We start from the raw sequence: 21295 nt of genomic DNA on the forward strand, positions 1-21295 counted from the left end.
TGAGAAACCTTACCCCAGCCACTCTACAGCTTTGGTGTTGCCCCTTTAGACTTCTTTTTGTTCCTAAAGCTCAAAGAACATTTAAGAAGTATAACTGTTTGACTCCCTGGAGAATACCAAAACTGGTGTTTCAGTGTGGTGTAAACAGATGAGAGTAGAGTTTTTTGAGGCAGGTTAGAGAGATGGAAACACCACCTAAAGTGTGTAGACCTAGATGAAGGTATGTTGAGAAACAGTACCTTCCCATTTTGATATATTTGTTTCATAAGGTTTCTGTAACAATACATTTGACTTACTCTGATACACTAGTTATTACTCTGAGTACTTTAATTTATTGTTTCTCAATATCAAAGTTAATTCTCTCTTGGAAAAACATTATCTGATTTTTTTTTTCATGGGAACAAAGTATCTAACATAAACATCAGATTACAATGAGCTAGAATGGCATTTGACAAATCACTCCTTTAGTACACTGATAATAATCATTTTTATTTATAGTATACATAAAGAGGATTCTGTTGTGGCGCTGTAGGATAAATTTGACTATAAGGTCAGTTTGAACCGCAAGGTTGGCCAGTAAAACTCACCAACCATCCTAATACAGGATCACTGTTAGTTGGAACTGACACAAAAGTACTTAACAACAATAACAAATACATAACGAATTATCATTAAACTCTGAAAACAAATAAGAACTTCTATTCAAAGATAGCATTCCAGTCATGTTTTTCATCAAGGTACCAAACTGAATAAATAACAGACTGAGACTTTGCCAGACTAATGTTGTGGATAAGCAAGCATGTTCCATGAAAAATTTCTTACCTTTGGTTTCTGCTAGGCAATATTTGTTGATGTTGTTAAGTACCATTGAGTCAATTTCAATTCATAGTGACCCTGTGCTGGGTTTCCAAGTAGCAACTGGTAAATTTGAGCCGCTGCCCATATGGTTTGCAGTTTAGTGCTTATCCTACAGTGACACTTAATTTCATTTGCTAGTAGCGTAGTGGTTACGAATCGGGCTGTGAACCGCAAGGTCAGCAGTTCGAAACTACTAGGTGTTCCTTGGGAGAAAGATGAGACTTTCTGCTCCCATAAAGATTTACAGCCTCGGAAACCCTGTACAGGGTCGCTAAAAGTCAGAACCGACTCCAAGGCACATAACAACAACAACATACTCATGGAAAGATAAATGGATGTTTCATGTATACTGATCCCAATAGCTAGGATTTCCTGATGTGTAGATAACACATTTCAAGTATGCCTCGTTCCATTACATTATTCAGTTAACTGAGCAGATACTTTCATCTGATATCTTTTGCCAGAAACACATGTTTGGTAAGCAAGTTAAGCTAAGAATCGTTTAATTTTAAACTGAATTAATGTGCTAAAACTACTTTTAGCTTCAATGTTATATTTGTTTGCCTTTGAATAACAGGATCACGTGGATACATTTTCTGGTAGATACTTTCATATATTGTCAGCTCTTCTTAAACTGCATCCTCCTTGGAAGTCCCCAGCCATGTCAAGATATTATTTAGAGTTGTTTCAGTGTCCAACTTGTAGGAAAGGAGCATGGTCTCTAGTAGAAGTGCTTATCAGGTAAGACATTTCTTGCGAAAATGCTAAATTTCATCTATTAGATGTTATGTATTTTTTGAGTTATGTTGTTGGAGAATATTAAAAGTGCCATGAACTGCCAGAAGAACAAACAAATCTGTTTTGGAAGAAGTATACCAGAATGCTCCTTAGACGTCTAGATGGCGAGACTTTGTCTCATACTTTGGACATGTTATCAGGAAGGACTTACCTCTGGAGAAGGGCATTATGCTAGCTAAAGTGTAGGGTCAGCAAAAAAGAGGAAGGCCCCAACAAGTTGGATTGAGACAGTGACATCAGTAATGGGCTCAGGTGTAACAATTGTGAGATTGGCGCTGGACCAGGCAGTGTTTCGTTCTGTTGTGCATAAAGTCATTATGAGTTGGAACCAATGTGACAGCACATAACAACAATAAAAGAAGCATAGTTTGTGTTTTAGGAAAAAATTGTATGCCACAGTGGTTAAACTCTTGGCTACTAACTGAAAGACCATCAGTTCAAAGCAGAGAAAGACGTACTGTCTGTGTAAAGGTTGCAGTCTTGGGAACCCTATGGGACAGTTCTCTGTCCTGTAAGGTTGCTGTGAGTCAGAATCAATTTGACGGCAGTGGGTTTGTTTTTGGTTTGTTTTTTTCAAGTTTGTGTATCATTTTTATTGCTTACTCCTTGATAAAAAGTCTAGTCATATATTGACCATGTTTATCAATCTGTATTTTAAAAATAAATGTTTGATGAATAGATGAATGCAATTATTGGACTATAGGTGTGGCTTAAAGAGTAATGTTGAGTATGGATATCATCAAATTTTGGTCATTAAAAACAAACATTTGCAACTGTACAATACTTGTTTTAGTGTATTTGTTTTGTTTTTTCAGCTTGCAATTTGAATATTAGAACAGAATTTTAATGTTTCCTAAGTATGTCATCTCTTTCATGCCCCTGAAAATGCTGTCTTCCGCGTAGCATATGTTGTGGTTTTGTTAGGTGCTGTTGAATGGGCTGCATCTCAATGTGGAGGAAAAAAAATCCTCACAACTGGACCAATAAATAAAATCATGATAAATGCTGAAAAGATTACATGTTTCATTTTGTTTGGATCCATGGAATCAACACTCATGGAAGTAGCAGTCAAGAAATGAAATGACATATTGCATTTGGCAAATCTGCTACACAAGGCCTATTTAAATGTTGAAGAGGAAATATTTCAGTTACAGGACTAGGGTGCACCTGACCCAAACCATGGTATTTTCAGTAGTATCATATGCTTGTGAAAGTTGGACAGTGAATAAGGAAGACCGTAGAAGAACTGATGCACTTGAATTATGATGTTGGAGAAGAATATTAAAGGTACCATGGATTGCCAGAAGAACTAGCAAGTCTTCTTGAAAGAAGTGCAGCCAGAATGTTCCTTGGCAGTCAGGATGGTGAGATGTTGTCATACTTTGGACTTATTATCAGCTGTGACCAGCCCCTGGAGACAGGAAGGACTTCATGTTTGGTAAAATGAGTGGTCAGCATAAATGAGGAAGATCCCCAGTGAGATGGGATGGTACAGTGACAGCAGTATTGACTTCTGTTTTGTCAGAACCCACGCAGTGACACCTAACAACAACAAATAGTTGCCTAGACTGTTGCTTTAAATCCTACCACCGCATGTTCTCCTTAAAAAGTACTATGTAACTATGCTATACAACATACTAGCCAGTACTACATGTGGCTATTGAAATTAATTGATTAATTAAAAATTCAGGCTTTCAGTTGCATTAAACCTGTTGCCTTCGAGCCTATCATGCTGGCATGGCCATGGCCAAAAGACTGGGATGGTGCTTCTACAAGCAAAGAATGCCAAGAATTGCTGGCAACATCAGAAGCTCAGAAAAGGCATAGAACAAATTCTCCTTGTCTTACATTCCCCAGAACTTTCACATCAGACATCTAGCCTGCAGAACTATGAGAATCGCCAGTAGGACATTTTCATCATCACAGAACATTGGGGCAGTACTTCTATAAAAGATTGAAAGAAAATAAAATACTGAATTTTAAAAACTCTAAAGAAGTAGCCCTACATGACTTATCACTTAAAAAATAATAAAAAAGAAAATAATCTTGGGTATGGGGAAGTTGGTGAAAAGTACTGCAAATTGAGACCGTATCTGGTCGTATCAACCACAAGAACTTATGAAATTAGGCAGCATTTGTCAGTATATTAAAAAAAATAGGGGCAAATACCAGATTGTCCTTAAACATTATAGTCATTGAAAGGTAAAGAAATTATATCTTCATTATTAATAGATAATAATAGATATTTGCTTAATTTTTAGAAGAGGAAAATATGTTGTTAATATAATTTTAAAAGAAATACTTGGTCCACAAATTACTCAGTGTATCCATTGTATGTTATAGATTATTGGGTTCCTGTTTTTCAGGTCATGTCTTTTCAATGAAACTTTTTGTCACCAAATTTCAGAAAATATTATTGGCTCTAAGGTTCTCCACCTGGCACTGCTTAAATTTTTGTTTAATTTAGTTGAAAGCGAAGTACGACATCTGAGTCAAAAGTAAGTTTTAATCTTAAAAGTAACACTTGTATTTTTCCATTGTTCATGTACAGCATTTTTCTAATAATTTATATACATAATTCTAAAGTACCCTCTTGTTTTTTATGTTAAAGTAGATCTTTTGGTTTAGGAAAATATTTCTAGACACTGGCATTCAGTGGCAATATTTCTTTTGTCTCGGTTCACATATATTTGCATTGAGTTATATATTTGGATAAGTCAATTTTCATATCTCAGGTTTTTTATTTTCAAAATTCTTTAGTAATTGAATATTTAAGTTAAAAGCTCATCAGGTTTTATTACTGCTTCTGTAATGCCCATGATAAATTTTCCTTATGTTCTAAACTTTGTAGATAGTATATACAGTGTCATTTTTTAATTGAACTGAGATCATTTTTTAATACTTTGTCATTTATTATACTTATAACTTCTTATGTTATAACGTTTTTTGCATTCAAAAATTGCTAGTATATTGTTTTTTGACAGAAGATAATGTATTTAGTAATTATAGCAATCAAATTGACATAAGGATTTTCTTTTAATTTATTCTTTAGGTTATATGACTGGTCAGAGTCTCAGAGTCTGAAAATTACAGGAACGGCAATTCTTCTTGAACTCTTTTGGTCTGGAAGTGAGACCTCGGCACTTTTTACTAAGCCAGTAAATATGCTTTTGGAGTGGACTATATATTGTCATAAGGAAAAGTATAAATCTAATGATGTAAGTAGAACTCATTTGCAAATGAATAGTGACCTATGGGAAACGTACTTTGAACTGCTCTTCTTTTCCACTTCCTTTATTCTTTTAATTACTTGAAAAAAGATTTGTTGTTGTTAAGTACCAAGTGTACCCAAGTACCTTTTTTTTTTTTCTATAAGCTTGTTTCGTTTTAAGGTAAAAGATTTATGGAGGTTGGTACTTTTATCCTCTTAGCTTTTTAGCAGTTATTAGGGTATTAGTGAAAAACAGCAAAAAAATATATGAGAGGCTTTCAAAAGTTTGTGGAAAATTCCATTATCTTTTAATTCCATTTTTCCACAAGCTTTTTTGAAGCTCCTTCATGTAGTTACTTACCATTCTAGGTTTTTGGTTTTGGTTTTGTTTTGTTTTTTAACTTTTGTACATTTCAATTAATAGGGGCTCCATGGTAAAAAGAACTCAAAAACTTTTTGCGCACTACTGAAAACATATGACTTCTATTTTTATAACTGCCTCTCTTGGATTTGAAAGTTATCTCCAAAATACTTCTTCATAAGTAGATTTGACCTGCTATTAGAAATCTAACATATAGTGATTTTAGTGTATTATCTATTTGAAATGTAGTTGATAGAATTAAATGTAGTAAAATCTGTCAAGGACAAAAGCAACATGTATACACATATTGGGTACATACTAAATCATAGTCACTGTTGTACATTGTGTCCCCTGAAAAGACATTGATTCCCGACTTCTAGTACATGTTAATGTGACCATATTTAAAAATAGGGTCTTTGAAGATATAATTAAGTAAAGATGAGGTCATGTTAGACTACAGTGGATCTTAATCATATGACCATGTCTTTATAAGATGGGAGAGATTTTGACATAGGCCCATAAAGATAATATAATGTAATGGCAGGGCCAAAAAATAGAATGATGCTTCTACAAGGCAAGGCATGCCAAGGATAGCCAATATCCCCAGAAGCTCAGAAAAGGAATAGAACAGGTTGTGCCGCAGGACAATGCACTGAACCACAAGGTAGGTTTGAACTGCAAGGTTGGTGTTGCAAACCCACCAGTTGCTCATTGGAAACCCTAGACACAGTTGCTATGAGTTGGAACTGACTGAAAGGCACTTGACAACAATAACAGTATTCCTCAGAGCCTTTACTTCAGACTTCTAGCTTCCGGAACTACATGAGATTTAATGCCTGTTGTTTTAAGCCACTCAGTTTATAGTAACTTAACTGTGTCAGCCCTAGGAAACAAATACATATTTGGTACCAGGAGTGGGATGCTGCTGTAACAAATACTAAAAAAAAAAAAAAAAAAGTGGCTATGACTTTTCGTATTTGGTAATGGGTATAGAGGCTAGCAGAGTTTGAGGTACAAGATACAAAGGGTCTAGATTCCTTTGAAGCAACTGTTGTTAGAAATATAGTCATTAAGTTAATTCTAGTGAGGACTCTTAAAGAAGTGAAGAGAGCTGTGAAGAAAATATGTATCATCTTAGAGAATGCATATATTGTCATGAAGAGCATGTTGCTGGAAATATAAATGTTATGGTGATTCTGGTCCAGATACGTATGAGGAACATGTTTTTGAAAACTGGAGATGATTGTTGTTATGTAATGTGGAAGACAACTGGACTGAATTGAAAACTACTGTAATGTGGAACAGAGAATTTATAAGTGATATATTTGGAAATTTTGCTGAGATTTCAAACAAACTGAAATGTGAGTTATGTTTGTTTAGTTAGGCTTTTGTTGTTAATTTTTTAATATACCATATATAACTTAACAACAACATATACAAATAGCTGCTCATGGAAGCAGTAGTCAAGAAATGAAACTACATACTGCGTTGTACTAATCTGTTGCAAAAGACCTTTGAGGACTAAGGTGAACCTGACCCAACTCATGGCATTTTCATTTGCCTTATGTGTTTGTGAAAGCTGGACAATGTATAAAGAAGACTACAGAAGAACTGATGAATTGGGATTATAGTGTTGGCCAAGAGTATTGAAAATGCCATGTTCTATGAAAAGAACAAATCTGTTTTGGAAGACACACAGCCCCGATTGTTCCTTGAAAGTAAGGATGTCATGACTTCCTCTCCTACTTTGGACATGGTAAAAGGAGAGACCAATCAAAGGAGGGCATCATGCTTGATAAAGTGGAGAGTCAGTGAAAAAAGAGGGAGTCTCTCAACGAAATGGACTGACACAGTAACTGCAATATGGACTCAAACGTAGCAACTGAGCATGGCAAAGGACCAGGCTGCAATTTGCTCTGTTATGCACAAGGTCACTATGAGTCAGAACTGACTCTGCATCACCTAAAAATACTATATTAAAGATGTTTAAGTGTGAAAAAAAAACATATACCATATGTAACTTCTGCTTTCTGAAATGTATTGTTTCTATATAAGCTCTGGTAGCATGGTGTTTACGAGTCAGGCTACCGTCCTCAAAGTCAGCAGTTTGAAATCTCCAGCCATTCCATGGGAGAAAGATGAGGCTTTCTGCTTCTATAAAGATTTGCAGCCTCGGAAACCCTATATAGAGTCTCTGTGAGTCAGATCTGATGCCACAGCACACAATCACCACTACCATATAAGATGTGGAGTCCTGGTGTGGCACTGTAGGATCATCACTGGACTGCTAACCACTAGATTGGCAGTTCAAACCCATCAGCCATTTCTTGAAAGCCTTATTCAGGATTGCTGTGAGTCAGAACTGACTATGTTACTTAACAACAACAACATATAAGATACAGGAGTCCTGTCAGTGTTGTAGAATAAGCACTGGACTGCTAACTTCACGGTGGGCAGTTCAAACCCACCAGCCACTACCCAGGAAAAAGATGAGGCTTTCTGCTCCCTTAAAGATTTATAGCCTCAGAAACCCCGTACGGGGTTGCTGTGAGTCAAACTTGACTCGATGACGTTGAGTTGTTTTATATATATACAAGGTCAAATTCACCAGCTGCTCCTCAGAAACCATATATAGGGTCACTTAGAGTCGAAACTGACTTAATGGCACTAACAACAACATAACAGACTAGTGAACAAAATGTGTTTCCTCTGTAGTTTATAATGTATCTCTCACTAATTAGGTCAAACTTAATAATTGTCTTAATATATTCTTCTGAATCTACTTTGTAGATTTATTTATTTTGTGTTCTTGAAAGTTTCTGCTATCTATGTTGTGATGTCATTTTTTGTGTGTGTAATTGATATATCTTCACACTTACTAGTTGTGATGCCATAGCTGATGACTATGTAATGCTGTTTTGAGGAGCTATAAGCATAGTGGTTAGGTTGAAAGATCTGGCATCAAACTTCTGTAAAGTCTATAGGAAAACTCTTAAATAGTTCTCTTCAAAGATTTCCTTGATCCATTTTCTCTCTTTTACTTTCTATATTCCAATTAAACTGATGTTACATCTACTCTTCATATCTTGTATCTATAGGAGAGTAAGTCAAAAAGTAAGGCTACTGTGGTTCCAGTTCATACTTGCAGAGATTTATTCTAAAGCATTTTTAAGCATATCTCTGAACAGTGCTGACAAGGACTCTTAGTAATGGACTTGTCTTAGTCTTGTTGGTGTTGTTGTTGTTGTCAGGTGCCATCGAGTCAGAACCGACTCATAGCGACCCCATGCACAGCAGAACGAAACAATGTCCGATCCTGGGCCAACCTCACTACCGCTGCCACACTTGAGTCCATCAATGATGCCACCTGGCCAATGCATCTCGTTGGGGGTCTTCCTCTTTTTCTCTGACCCTCCATCTTACCAGCATGACATCCTTCTCCAGCGACTGTTCCCTCCTGACAATATGTCCAAAGTATGAGAGACAAAGTTTAGCCATTGTGGCCTCCAAGGAGCACTCTGGCTGCACTTCTTCCAAAACAGATCTGTTGGTTCTTTTGGCAGTCCATGGCACTTTCAGTATTCTCCTCCAACACCACAATTCAAAGGCATCAAATCTTCTACGATCTTCCTTATTCACTGTCCAGCTTTCGCATCTATATGAGGTTATTGAAAATACCATGACTTGGGTCAGGCGCACCTTAGTCCTCATGCTGACATCTCTGCTCTTCAACACTTTAATAAGTTCCTGTGCAGCAGATTTGCCCAGTGCTATACGTCGTCTGATCTCTTGACTACTGCTTCGACGAGTGTTGATAGTTGATCCAAGAAGAATGAAGTCCTTGACAACTTCAATCTTTTCTCCTTGTTAGGGTACCTTAAAATAAAAAAGGTCTAACCAGAACATAGGTTTCCAAGATCTGCTGTGCAGAGAGGAAAGCTCAGGAGATAATGGCAACTTTTTCAAAGGATAACCTTGATAGTTTTTTTAGAGAGAACAAGACAACCACGCTGCTTCTTATGAAGATGTTTCAAGAATGTTGAAGTTACATTGGCTAGAAAAAGAGCAGGAGAATTGTACCAAAGAATTTTTTTCCGTCACTAAAAAAAGAGCACCTGCTCGTTTTTCATGATAATTCCATCCACCCTACATCCCTCATCTTGCCCATTCAGACTTCTTTCCCAAACTCTCAAGGATACCAAAACTGCTGTTTTTGACATGGTGTAAATCGAAGACCACCACATTCTTTGGGGAAGGGTTAAAGGAAAGCACTGCCTTCAGGATTTACAGACGTAGATGGAGGATATGTTGAGAAACAGTAGCTTCCAATTTTGATACTTTTGTTTAATAAGTTTAATATACTTCTTGACTTAACCTCATTTATCCTCATATTCTCATCCATATTTTTCTTGCAGCATCTAGGTAGTGTGTTTATCCAGCTCACTTTTAAGCTGTGTCTCACATGTTAAAAATGACCATTGCATTCAGAATTCTAGTATTTCTGTTCCAGTTCTAGTCTTTTTATTTGCAAACTGCTGAGACATGTTTTTATAGTTCCCAGCGTCCTGCCAAATTTTCCTGGTTTGAATATTGGCAGTTCTGTGGGCAGTACTACTCTGTTCTGTAGGTAGGGTAGCCATGCACTGGAGTTGACTGGATAATCATGGGCATATGGTATGTATGTAAATCATGTCTGCACTCTAGTTCTTAGTTATTTTATAGTCTTTGATGTTTTTATATCTCAAGCCTTTGTGGATGTTTCTGATGTTACTATTTCCTTCTCCTGTGTCCTTCTTTTTTGTCTTGCAAATTATTTTTCATTTGCTACACTGTTTACTAGCTATGTTGTTGTTGTTAAGTGCTGTCAAGTCACTTACGACCCATAGCAACCCTGTATAGGGTTTCCAAGGAGTGACTGATGAGCTTGAACCACCGACCTTGCAGTTCAGATGGCTTTGCAGTCTGGCGCATTAACCCACAGCGCCACACTAGCTATAGTTTGCTTTATTGTTGCCATGTCATTTGGACATTCCATTTTAAAAATTGTTTTGTTTTGTAGAAGTCATTTATGGCAAAGACTGGAATATTTTTCTCCAGAGAGAATTTCCCTTTGCTTCTTCCCTAAATGTGCTACCTGTCAGGACTATCGTAAGCTACCCAGAGTTCCTGGGTAGCCCAAGTGAAATGAAGTGAAGGGTTATAAATGCATGCAGTTTTGTTGGTGAAGTCTTTCAGGGTCTCAGTGTGTCAGAGGTTAGGCCCAGGACTAACTTTTGTTCCCATATTTCTTAAGCTCCCAAAACTACAGTTCCTTTTTTCTTCTCTTTTTGTGGCACTAGCCCATCCACTGTCATCGTGTGGATTTCGACTCATAGCCACCCTAGATAAGGTTTCCAAGGCTGTAAATCTTGATGGCAACAATAAGCTTCATCTTTCTTCAGCGGAGCAGCTTGTGGGTTTGAACGACCATGGAGTAGTTAGCAGTTCAGTGTTTGTCTTTCAGCACCACCAGGGCTCCTTGTGACATCAGCATATGTTCTCAAAACAAAGTCAGGGCCTGCTGGGGAACATGGCCGCTGCTGCAATCACAGCCCCGGGCAGAGCTCTACTGCGGTCGGCAACGAGCCTCTTCTGCGAGCTGCGACTTGGAGCCAGCAGCCCGGGTGTGGAGCGCGAGTTCAGCCTCTCTCACACTCGGGGCATAGTCATCGTGGAGCGTGGCTGGAAGGTGCCACTGGCCGGGGAGGGCAAAAAGCTGCCCCTGCACCGGCGACATTATGTCTACAAGCTGGTGGAGGACACGAAACACCAGCCCAAAGACAACCTGGAACTCATCCTTACTCAGTCTGTGGATGAACTTGGACTCCGAGGTGACCTGGTTTCAGTAAAGAACAAAAAAGGGGGCCGCAATCAACTCCTTCTTCAAGGACTGGCTGTCTATGCATCCCCTGAAAACAAGAAGCTACTTAAAGAGGAGAAATTGCTGAGAAAAGCAGGAAAATTAGAGAGGATCCAGACCAAGGCAGGTGAGGCGACAGTGAAATTTCTGAGGAGCTGTCACCTGGAAATGCGGATGAAGAACAATGTCAAATGGGAGCTAAACCCTGAAATAGTTGCCCGTCACTTCTTCGGGAACCTTGTGTTGTGGTAGCTCCCAAACAGTAAAGTTGCCAGAAGAACCCATCACACTGTGGGGCCAATACTGGTGAGAGGTGACAGTAAATGGACTTGACACTGTGAGGGTGCCGATGTCTATGGTGAACTCTGAGAGGCCAAAGACCAAAAGATACAAGCACTGATGAGCCCAGCAGGCTGCTAGGGAAATGGCTTCCAAAAGTTCACAAATACTCTGACCTACCCTTCCTCCAAAGCAGCCAGATGCCTTCAGGACCCCAGTGTCTGCAAAGCAGAATCAGAGAAACAGTGCAATACAGATAGGCCAGCACCCTTGTTCTCGCTCCCAGCTCTGACTAAATATAGAATTTTAGAGTCCATGTGGGGACATCAGACTAAACTGTACATGCATAGTCACCATCTCCATCTTGGACTTTCTTCACATTCTTTGTTAGAACAGTTCTGCTCAGGAAGTACTAAGCTATAAGTTTGATAAGCTGGACATCAGTGGACAGAAGCAGTCCAGAGCCCATCTAGCCTCTCCTCCATTGGAACTCATTGGAACTAAAAAGAACTAACCGTTATCTAGTATTTAGCTCATTCTCATCACACAAACGAAACATTAGTTTCTCAAAAGAAATAAAGAGGTTGTGTTCTTTGTTTAAAAAAAGTCAGCTCTCTTTGAATGCTTTACTTGACTGTTGCTATCTGTATTGCTGCCTAGGAGTTCCTCGTTGTATTTTTGCTGCCTTTTCGGAAGATGTTTTTCATATTGCATTCAGTATTTTAAATTTTCTTTAAAAGGATTCATCTGAATTACCTAGGCCATCATGTGAAACAGAAGAATTAAAAAAAATTTTTTTAATTTATTTAAGATTTGGGAAAATTCTGTCTAGAAAACTGAGGCATGTTAAAAATGTTGCAAGCTCTCATTTAAAAACATAAACAAAACTGGCATTGTAAAGGGCAGGTTATATTTACCTGGGTGTAGCTAGATTTCTTTTTGATTCATTCTATTATATGAGCAGTATGTAAAAGTAAAAAAGTGGCTGCTTGTACATATGTCTGGTTTAAAAAGACACATGACTACAAATGTGTGATAATTGAAAATATTCAACAGAAAAAGATCTACATATACCTCATTTTCAGCTGAATATAGTACTTTTTAACTAAAGTGCATAGCATCCTTATGAATTAACATCTTTTTACACAATAGAATCATTAAGGAAAGAAAGATTTCTTCATTATGGAACACTTTGTTTCCTATTCATTTGAATATGTAAATGAATTGCTCATTTATAACTGAAAACAATAATAAAAATGACTTTTTCACAATCTTAGTAAATCATCAAGGACTACCACTGGTTACAAATCACTTAGGAAATACCAATATAAATAGTAACAGATTTATTCATGTTTATCATGAATGTTTTTGTTCACATTCACAAATAAAAGCAACATATTTGTGAAGTAATTTTCAGTAAGTTGTAGCATCAGTTGTAATATGAGAATTGGCTTTAAAATTTGCAAATTAATATATTGTTTAAGATTTTAATTGCTTGAATTCATATAAGCTGGGTCTTTTTAATAATATTACTTATCTGTTAGAATTCATTCTTACATTTAATTAAATCTTTTTGGCAGTTTCCAATTTCAAGAATTCCATGCATGTTCACAGACATCATTTTCCGTACTGTAAAGCATTTGTTTCTTGATTTTCTAAGTTGAAGCATTCAATTTAAGTCATTAGCTAAACAGAAGTCCTCAGTTTATGCTAATATTGTTTTGTCATAGTGTCAATCAACAAGTATTCAGAGTGACATGATGGCAGTGAATCTCATTGTCATTAATCTGAGAAAGCTTTGGGCTTTCCCAGCAAAGAGCAGAGGTGAGCTATGTCAAGGTTATGGAAGAGGTGCAAATTTGTCTTAAGTTTTGTGGTTAATCCCACTTTGGTGAGGCTATTATCCAAGTGCTATAAAAGGATAGCTCAACAATTAGAGTTAGCAATGGAAGCTAACTCTAGATGTCAGAGCTTGTTACGGCCAATCCTTGACTAGAGTTCACATTTCTACCATAAAACCACACTTTCTCTTGTTTCAAATGCCAGTATTTAAGTAGGGAAGAGATGCAGTATATGCATTATGTTCGTATCTTTGGACAGGAGTACTAGAGCACTTGTCATCTGTTACAGTGACATATTGTACAAAAGCACTCACCTGGGAATCAGGAGGTCAGTACATTCAAGGGAGCTTCAGAAAAAAATCATGGAATAATGGAATTGAAAGATAATGGAATTTTTCCACAAACTTTTAGAAGCCCCCTTATATTAGCCAGTGTTTGTAGGTTACCTGTACTGGCAGATAATAAAGAATTGTATTGACAATAGAGTTTAACATAGGTTCTTATTGGAAGGAGCTATATGGTGTATGTATCTAGGTGCCCTGGTGGTAGTGTAGTGCTAAAAGTGTTCAGCTGCTAACCAAAAGGTCATTGAACTCACCAGCTGCTGCATGGGAGAATGTTATGGCGGTCTGTTTCCATAGGGATTTTGGAAGCTCTGTGGGGCAGTTCTACTCTGTCCTGTAAGTAGAGTCACTATGAGTTGGAACTTACTCGACAGTAGTGGGTATAGGGTATATATGTAAATCATGCCTGCCTTTTATTTCTTAGTGAGTTCATGTTCTGTCCATTCTGCTTTAGTAGACATTTAAGTAACCCAAGAAAGTTTTTCTCCCTCGGTGTTTTATTTGCCTATTTTTAATTAATCCATTCTAAAACATCTATATCCACTATGCCAGAGATAGGAGCAGTGTTTAAACGCTTGTTAAAGTGGCTTACAATAAATATATAATCTATAGCATATTGCCTTGGTCATATGATTACAATGAGTGTCGTAGTTAGGGATTATCGTTGTTGTAAAGTGCCGTCAAGTCGGTTCTGACACATAGCAATCCTGTATAGAATTTCTAAGGAGTGGCTAATGGGTTTCAACTACCAACTTTTCATATGGCAGTCCAGTGCCGCACCAGGAATACAGATAGAACATAAAATAATTTAAAAACCCAATTTGACATTATCTTTTTATATTAAAATTTCTTAACGATGTTTGGTATTGTGCATGTTTACTATTCACACACAGAGAAGAATAACTTTGCAGGTGCTTTCTTACAGTAAAGAAGCTACAATTATAGCTAGAAAGCACTGTAAGATTTCTTGTTCCTCTTTATCTGTCTAATAAGTAGTATCAAGGCTAATTTAGTATTTGAACAATAGTGATACTCAATTGTGGTGCCTGTTGCATGTGTACACACATTTGTGTAAGGGAAGAGAAACAGTCCTAACTATTAGTTGTATTTCATGAGAACTGGGGTCTGAGCAGATCCTAATTTACTGTACTCGTGAAATGGGCAGTACTTTCAGAAATGAAAAATTTCCAGTCTCTTGTTTCCATTCTAGGTAGTTTGTTATTCTCACATGCATATTATATTGGAAGGAACTACCTGTGGTGTGCACATGGACCTATCAGAACTTGCTAGTTTAATGTGAACAGCCATCTAAATGCAATTGTTAGTATCTCCCTGTCCGGGGCAAAGAAAAGTGAAGAAAATCAAAGACACAATGAAAGACTGTACTGGACTAATAGGCCAGGCCACACGAACTCTAGCCTCCCCAACCCCGAGATCATAAAGACTGGATTGTACCTGGCTTCCACTGCTCTGAAAGGGATCACATTAGAAGGTCCTAGACTAAGGAGCACCTGGCCCACGCCAAGACATCTTCATTCACTTTATAGGCATGTGAAAATTGGATAATAGATAAGGAAGATTGCAGAAGAATCAATACATTTGAACGATGGTGTTGGAGAAGAATATTGAAGGCACCATGGACTATCAGAAAAACAAACAAATCTGTCTTAGAAGAAATACAGCCAGAATGCTCCTTAGAAGCAAGGATGGCAAGACTTCGTCTCTTGTTCTTTAGACATGTTGTTGGTATTGATCAGATCAGTTCCTGTATAAAGATACTGTGCTTGGTAAAGTGGAGACTCAGAGAAAAAGGCAGACAACCCCCCCCCCCAGATGAATTGACACAATTAGCAACAGTGACCTCAGACATAACAATTGGATAATTGTACATTGCCAAGCAGTGTTTTCTTCTGTTGTACATCATGTCACCGTGAGTTGGAACCAACTCAGTGGTACCTAACAACAACAAGCTGTAGAGGAGGAGAAAAAATGTGGAACAGAACTCAAGACCACAAAAAGGACCAGGTTTTTTTTAAACATACCAGTTTAAATGTATGTTTCACTGGCCTGTTTTATGCTGTCTTGATAACTTGAGCCATGGCTGTGCCTGTCTGGGTACATAGATTGGTCATTTACAGGTTGGTGTCATGCAGAAGGGACTTGGCTTCCTGCAAAGTTCTTTGGTGTTTCAGGCAGTTAATTCTAGTCAGCTAGATTCCTAGCCTCAGCCCCGCCCCCCAGTATCATGCCATGGGAGGGATTGGTGCTTTCCCAACCTGTTGAAATGTCTAGTCCTGCTATTTACCGCCCCTATCATTCAGCTGCAACTGAAGGCTGAACGTGTAAGCAAGGTAGGAGAGGGACTAGTGCTGATGCTCATCTATGAAGCCTAACCTGGAAGGATCAAGCTATAGTCAAGGTTCTGTATCATGGCCACTGGTCATATCAGAGGAAGGACAGTGCTTCCCTGAACCAGCAGCCTGAAGTCCCCTTAGCCTAGCACCCTAGCACTTTTGAGTTCTGTCTCCCAGAAGCTAAAATCTAGTCCTGCCAGATAACAGTTTATTGCCCCAGAGTGTAGTCAGTGCTGTTGACCTTGACTCAGTAAGCGCTTCTTCAGTAAATCTGATGTTTATGTGGTTTGACTGTTTGTCCTTGTTTATTCAACAAACCAGACATCACAGCTTCAATTTGAACATCATTTGACTAATAGTTCTTTATTGTAAGGAACGATAAGCTAATGAAATACTGTCTATATGCATATGAGAACCTTTCTAGTAAGGGAAAGTGAAACAGATCTAGTAGTCACTGAGAGTTCAAAGTACTCGGGATTTCTTTGTCACTCTCTTATATTGGACATACTATAATGATAGAACGTAGCACTTATAATATATTCAGATACCATAATAACATATATTAAAACCCTTTCACATACCTTCTACCCAACTGTTAATTTAATGATTTTTTTCACGCATCCAATATGCCTAGACAACAAATACCAAAAATATAGGAATTTCAACTAGCTTTAATGTCATTGTGGAAAAGTGTTTACATTTAAATCAAAGGTGTTTTTAAATATTATTTTCACACTTCTTCATCTTTATAGTTTATGCTGAATTTTATAGATTAGGAAAGTATTTATAAACATCAGGGTAAAGCACTCTTAAAGTAAGGTTCATATGCCTTGCTATAGTTCTTATCACACTAGAACTATATCACACATCTGTCAGTTTGTTGTACTGTGGTGGCTTTCTTGTTGCTGTGATGCTGGAAGCTGTATTTCAAATGCTGGCAGGGTCACCCTTATGAAGAGCAGTGAAACATTGTCTGATGAACTGCCAGAAGATGACCCCCCCAGATTGGAAGACATACAAAGTATTAACGAGAAACAACTGCTACTTCAAAGTAGAGTCAACCTTAATGATGGAGAAAAGCTTTCAGGACCCTCATTTGCTGATGGGACATAACTCAAAATGAGAAGAATCAGCTACAAACATCTATAGATAATTAGACCATGAAATGTAAAAAGTAGAAATCTAGGAAAACTGGAAGTTGTCAAAAACCAAATGGAGCAAATACAGATCCTAGGCATTAGCTGAAGTGGATTGGTATTGGACACTTTGAGTGGGACTCATATGGTCCTGGTGTGACACTAGGATAAGCACTGGACTACTAACTGCAAAGTCAGCATTCAAATCTGCCAGCCACTCCTTAGAAACCCAATACATGGTCAGTATGAGTCGGAACTAACCCAATAGCACTAACAACAATAACACGGTTTACTATGCCAGGAATGACTAAACAGGAACACTGTTACATTCGTTGTCAAAAGAACATTTTAAAAACTTTCTTAAATACAATGCTGTCTATAATAGGATAATATCTGTATGCCTACAGAGAAGACCAGTTAATAACTATTATTCAAATTAGTGTACTAACCACCAAAGCTAATAATGAAGAAATTGGAGAATTCTACCAGCTTCTTCAATCTGAGATTGATGGAACATGTAATCAGATACATTGAGAGTCACTGGCGATTGGAATATGAAAGTTGGAAACAAATAGGAGGGAATCAGTAGTTGGAAAATACGGCTTTGGTGATAGAAATTACTCTGAGAGTGCATGCTATACACAGGGTTGCAATGAATCAGAACAACATAGTTGTTATGTAGGATTCCTAGTGGAGTGGTGGATTAAGTATTGAGCTGCTAAACACAGGCTGGCAGTTGAAACCTACCAGCCGCTCCACGGGTACACGATGAGGCTTTCTACTCCGCCTTGGGAACCTAATAGAGCAGTGCTGTCCTGTCCTGTAGGATCACTGTGGCTCACCATTGACTTGGTGGTGGTGGTTTTTGTTTAGTTTCTTTTATAGTTCTTACCTAGGGGCTTTCGTGATTCACTGGTTTAAGAACTCTACGTGCTAGTCAAAAGTTGGGTACTTTGAATCCCCCAGCTGCTCCATGGGAAAAAGATGTGGCAGTCTGCTTCCATAAAGATTTACAGCTTTGGAAATCTCTGCCCTGTTGGGTCTCCTTGAGTTGAAGTTAACTCTATGGCAGTGAGTTTTAGTTTTTGGATACAATTCCTATATGAATTTACTAATAATGGTCTGGCCCTATAGGATAACTACTAGATTATTATATGCAGAGTCGATGGTTGAAACCCACCAGACACTCCTTGAAAATACTGTGCAGAGTCACTATGAGTCTGAACCAAGTCAACAAAGTGTAACAACTATGTTGTTATGTGCCATTGAGCCAGTTCTGACTCATAGCCACCCTGTATAGGCTTTCTGAGGCTATAAATCTCTGTGGGAGCAGAAAACCTCATCACATCCCCCATGGAGCGTCCGGTAGATGTGAACCACTATATCTGCAGTTAACAACCAAACATCTAACCCAGTACACCACCAGAGCTCTGCCACTCTTGGCGGTGGTGGCACCCTCAAGTCGGTTCTAACTCACATTGACCAAGACAGTAAATCTTCACCGGAGCAGAAAGCCTCATCTTTCACCTAGGGAGTAGTTGGTGAACTCTGTTGACTTTGCACTTAGCAGCCCAACGTGTAACCTACTGCTTACTAGGACCCTGTGTTAGGCTGGATTCTCTAGAGAAGCAAAACCAGTGAAACTTTATATATATATATATATATATATATATATATTGCTAAGTACCGTTGAGTTGGTTCTGACTCAACAACCCTGTATAGGGTTTCTGAGGAGCAGCTGGTTGATTTGAAGTGGCAGTCTTGGTGGTTCAAGCTGACCTTGTGGTTGAGTGCTTATCCTATAGCACTACACTAGGACTCCACACGTATATATAGTGAGTATATCACGGAAATGGCTAACACATTTGTACGGGTGGGAGATTCCCAGGTCCAGTGAACTAAGATTGGCAGGTTAGATGGCAGGCAGGTCCATAGTTAAGAAGAAAGGCTGCTGATGGTTCTCAGGATCTGCTGGTAATAGAGCAGGTTACTGGCTGAAGTCCAACGAACCAGAGGTCAGAGTATGAGCCACATGCAAGATCCAGACCAAGCAGAAAAGCAGACAAGCTTTGCCTGAATGACTAAAATATTGGAAGCAGGTCACACCCCCAAGGAAACATCCTTTCAGTTGATTGGCTGCTCATAACAGAACTCATCATAGAATTAATTACATTGTATTAAATCTCATGGGGATAACAACATCTCAACTATCAGACCACTGAGAATTCTAGCCCAGTTAAGTTGACAAAACCTTAACTGTCACAGGCTCCTAGTGCTCAGTCAGAGGATAGTTAAAACACAAGTTTTCATTGAAATGGCAATATTTTGCTACATACATATTTACCCTAATGAAAAATTCTGAGACAAGTTAATCAGCGTCATGAATTGAAAGACCTGTAGAATCCCAATTTCACTTCCTGGTTTCAGGAGCTGTCTACCTCCCTCATCTGAGGGGCAGGCTAGGACCCTGTACTATCTAATCAGAAGTTGGTTTCCTGAGGACTTTGTTAGTTTTTCCAAATAGGCGTTATATTTATTATAGAAATGATCATTTAAAGCATATATTCAGACTGTCTTAAACTGATCTCTATCAATCAAGGTTAGGTAATGAGTATGTGGTAGAATTTAATAGTAAGGTTTGAGTTGGTTTACTTCATTACTACAAATGGACAGTCTTATTTGCTAAAGGTTGTATTCACTGTGTTTTTTAAGTCTTTTCCTAGAAAGTGCCCATTTAGAGAAATTTAAAGTTTAATTCTGTATTCATAAACAGCAGGGGTGACTAAATCTATCTTCTTTTATACCCATATGTTCCTATTAACAGAAATCTCAAGAGAAACTCATAGAAGCCAAATATTTCATCATTGATTTAATGGAATTATTACCTGACAGAATCACACCACCATTGGATAAAATTATTTTACAAGTTCTATCTTAAGGTTTTCTATGTAGAAGCCCCTGAAAATTTTGTTTTATTAACTGTTCCTCGTATGTGTGTAGAGAGAGAGTGCACCTGTACACAAGAAGAAAAGCAAATGTAAAGTGTTTCCTAGAGCCTGAACCTTATAGCAGTACCATTCCCAGTGTTTTTAAATAGCTTAGCTTTCCGTCTCGACGAGTATTCAAAACAAATATTGATAGAAATAATGCATTTTTATAAAACTTTCCAATCTTAATGTTAGGTCTTCAAACATGAGCTAGCTTACCTACTGACTGGAATTCTTGGAGCAGCAGTAGATTATTGGATCTTCCTTGGTCTGAAGATGGGTAGAAATGTGATGCGACACTTGTCTGATGACTTAGGAAGTTATGTTTCCCTTTCATGTGATGGTAAGTGTATTTGTATTAATGTTTCTCTTAGACCCACCTAGAAATTCTTTAAGGGTTTCTTTAGGTGGTCTATAATGTTTAACACATGTTCATATGAAACTTTCCTTAAAATAGTCATATTATCTATATATGTGTGTATGTATTGTATATAGAGAGAATGACAGGCAATGTAAAGAGGAAAAGAAAGGTTGTCCATAATGCTTGCACCCAGATTGTAATGGTGGTGGTGGTGTGCTGTTGAGTTGGTTCCGACACATAGCAAACCTGTATAGGATTTCCAAGAAATGACTGGTGAGTTTGAACTGCTGACCTTGTGGTTTGCAGTCCAGTGCTTACCTACAGTGCCACACCAGGAGTCCAAACAGGGTTATATTACGTATTAAAAGGAGTCCTGAGTGATGCAAATGGGTAAAGCATTCAACTACTAGCCAAAAGAATGATGGTTTGAACCCATTCGTAGATACTTTGGAGTCCTGGTGTAGCACTGTGGGTTAATACACTGGACTACAAAGTCAGTTTGAACCACAAGGTCAGTGGTTCAAGCTCACCAATTGCTCCTTGGAAACTTATACAGGGTCACTATGGGTCAGAACCAACTTGACGGCACACAGCAACATAGGTGCCTTAAGACAGTCCTGGCAGTTCACTTCTTAAAAAAATCATGTAAACAGTTCTCCTTTGTACATGTGGGATCTCCATGAGTCAGAATCTCCTCAGTGACAACTAACCACACATGTTACACCAGCTTGAGTGCTTTCTTTGTCTGTTTTCTGAATAGTCCTCAAGTCTAAATGCAGGAAGTATGAACCTGAGACTGACCTAAGCTAATTTATACCTATTTATACCTATTGTAATCCTATCAACAGATTGAGTGATGACTTTGC

At 38.1% G+C, this 21295-nt stretch overlaps 1 protein-coding gene and 1 pseudogene across 1 annotated transcript in view; both read left to right on the forward strand.

The window, feature by feature from the left end:
* The window catches only part of ANKRD32 (ankyrin repeat domain 32), an 89851-nt gene that overhangs the window by 47883 nt on the left and 20673 nt on the right, over positions 1 to 21295 (forward strand). Inside the window, exons 11-14 of the mRNA XM_006867877.1 lie at positions 1436 to 1599; positions 4023 to 4154; positions 4709 to 4874; positions 20264 to 20411. Of these exons, the coding sequence (XP_006867939.1) occupies positions 1436 to 1599; positions 4023 to 4154; positions 4709 to 4874; positions 20264 to 20411 (610 nt within the window). The remainder of the gene's footprint in view (positions 1 to 1435; positions 1600 to 4022; positions 4155 to 4708; positions 4875 to 20263; positions 20412 to 21295) is intronic.
* On the forward strand, positions 10798 to 11581 carry LOC102840857 (annotated as a pseudogene).

The sequence above is a fragment of the Chrysochloris asiatica genome, unplaced genomic scaffold, assembly GCF_000296735.1.
Source record: "Chrysochloris asiatica unplaced genomic scaffold, ChrAsi1.0 scaffold00111, whole genome shotgun sequence".
NCBI lineage: Eukaryota > Metazoa > Chordata > Mammalia > Afrosoricida > Chrysochloridae > Chrysochloris > Chrysochloris asiatica.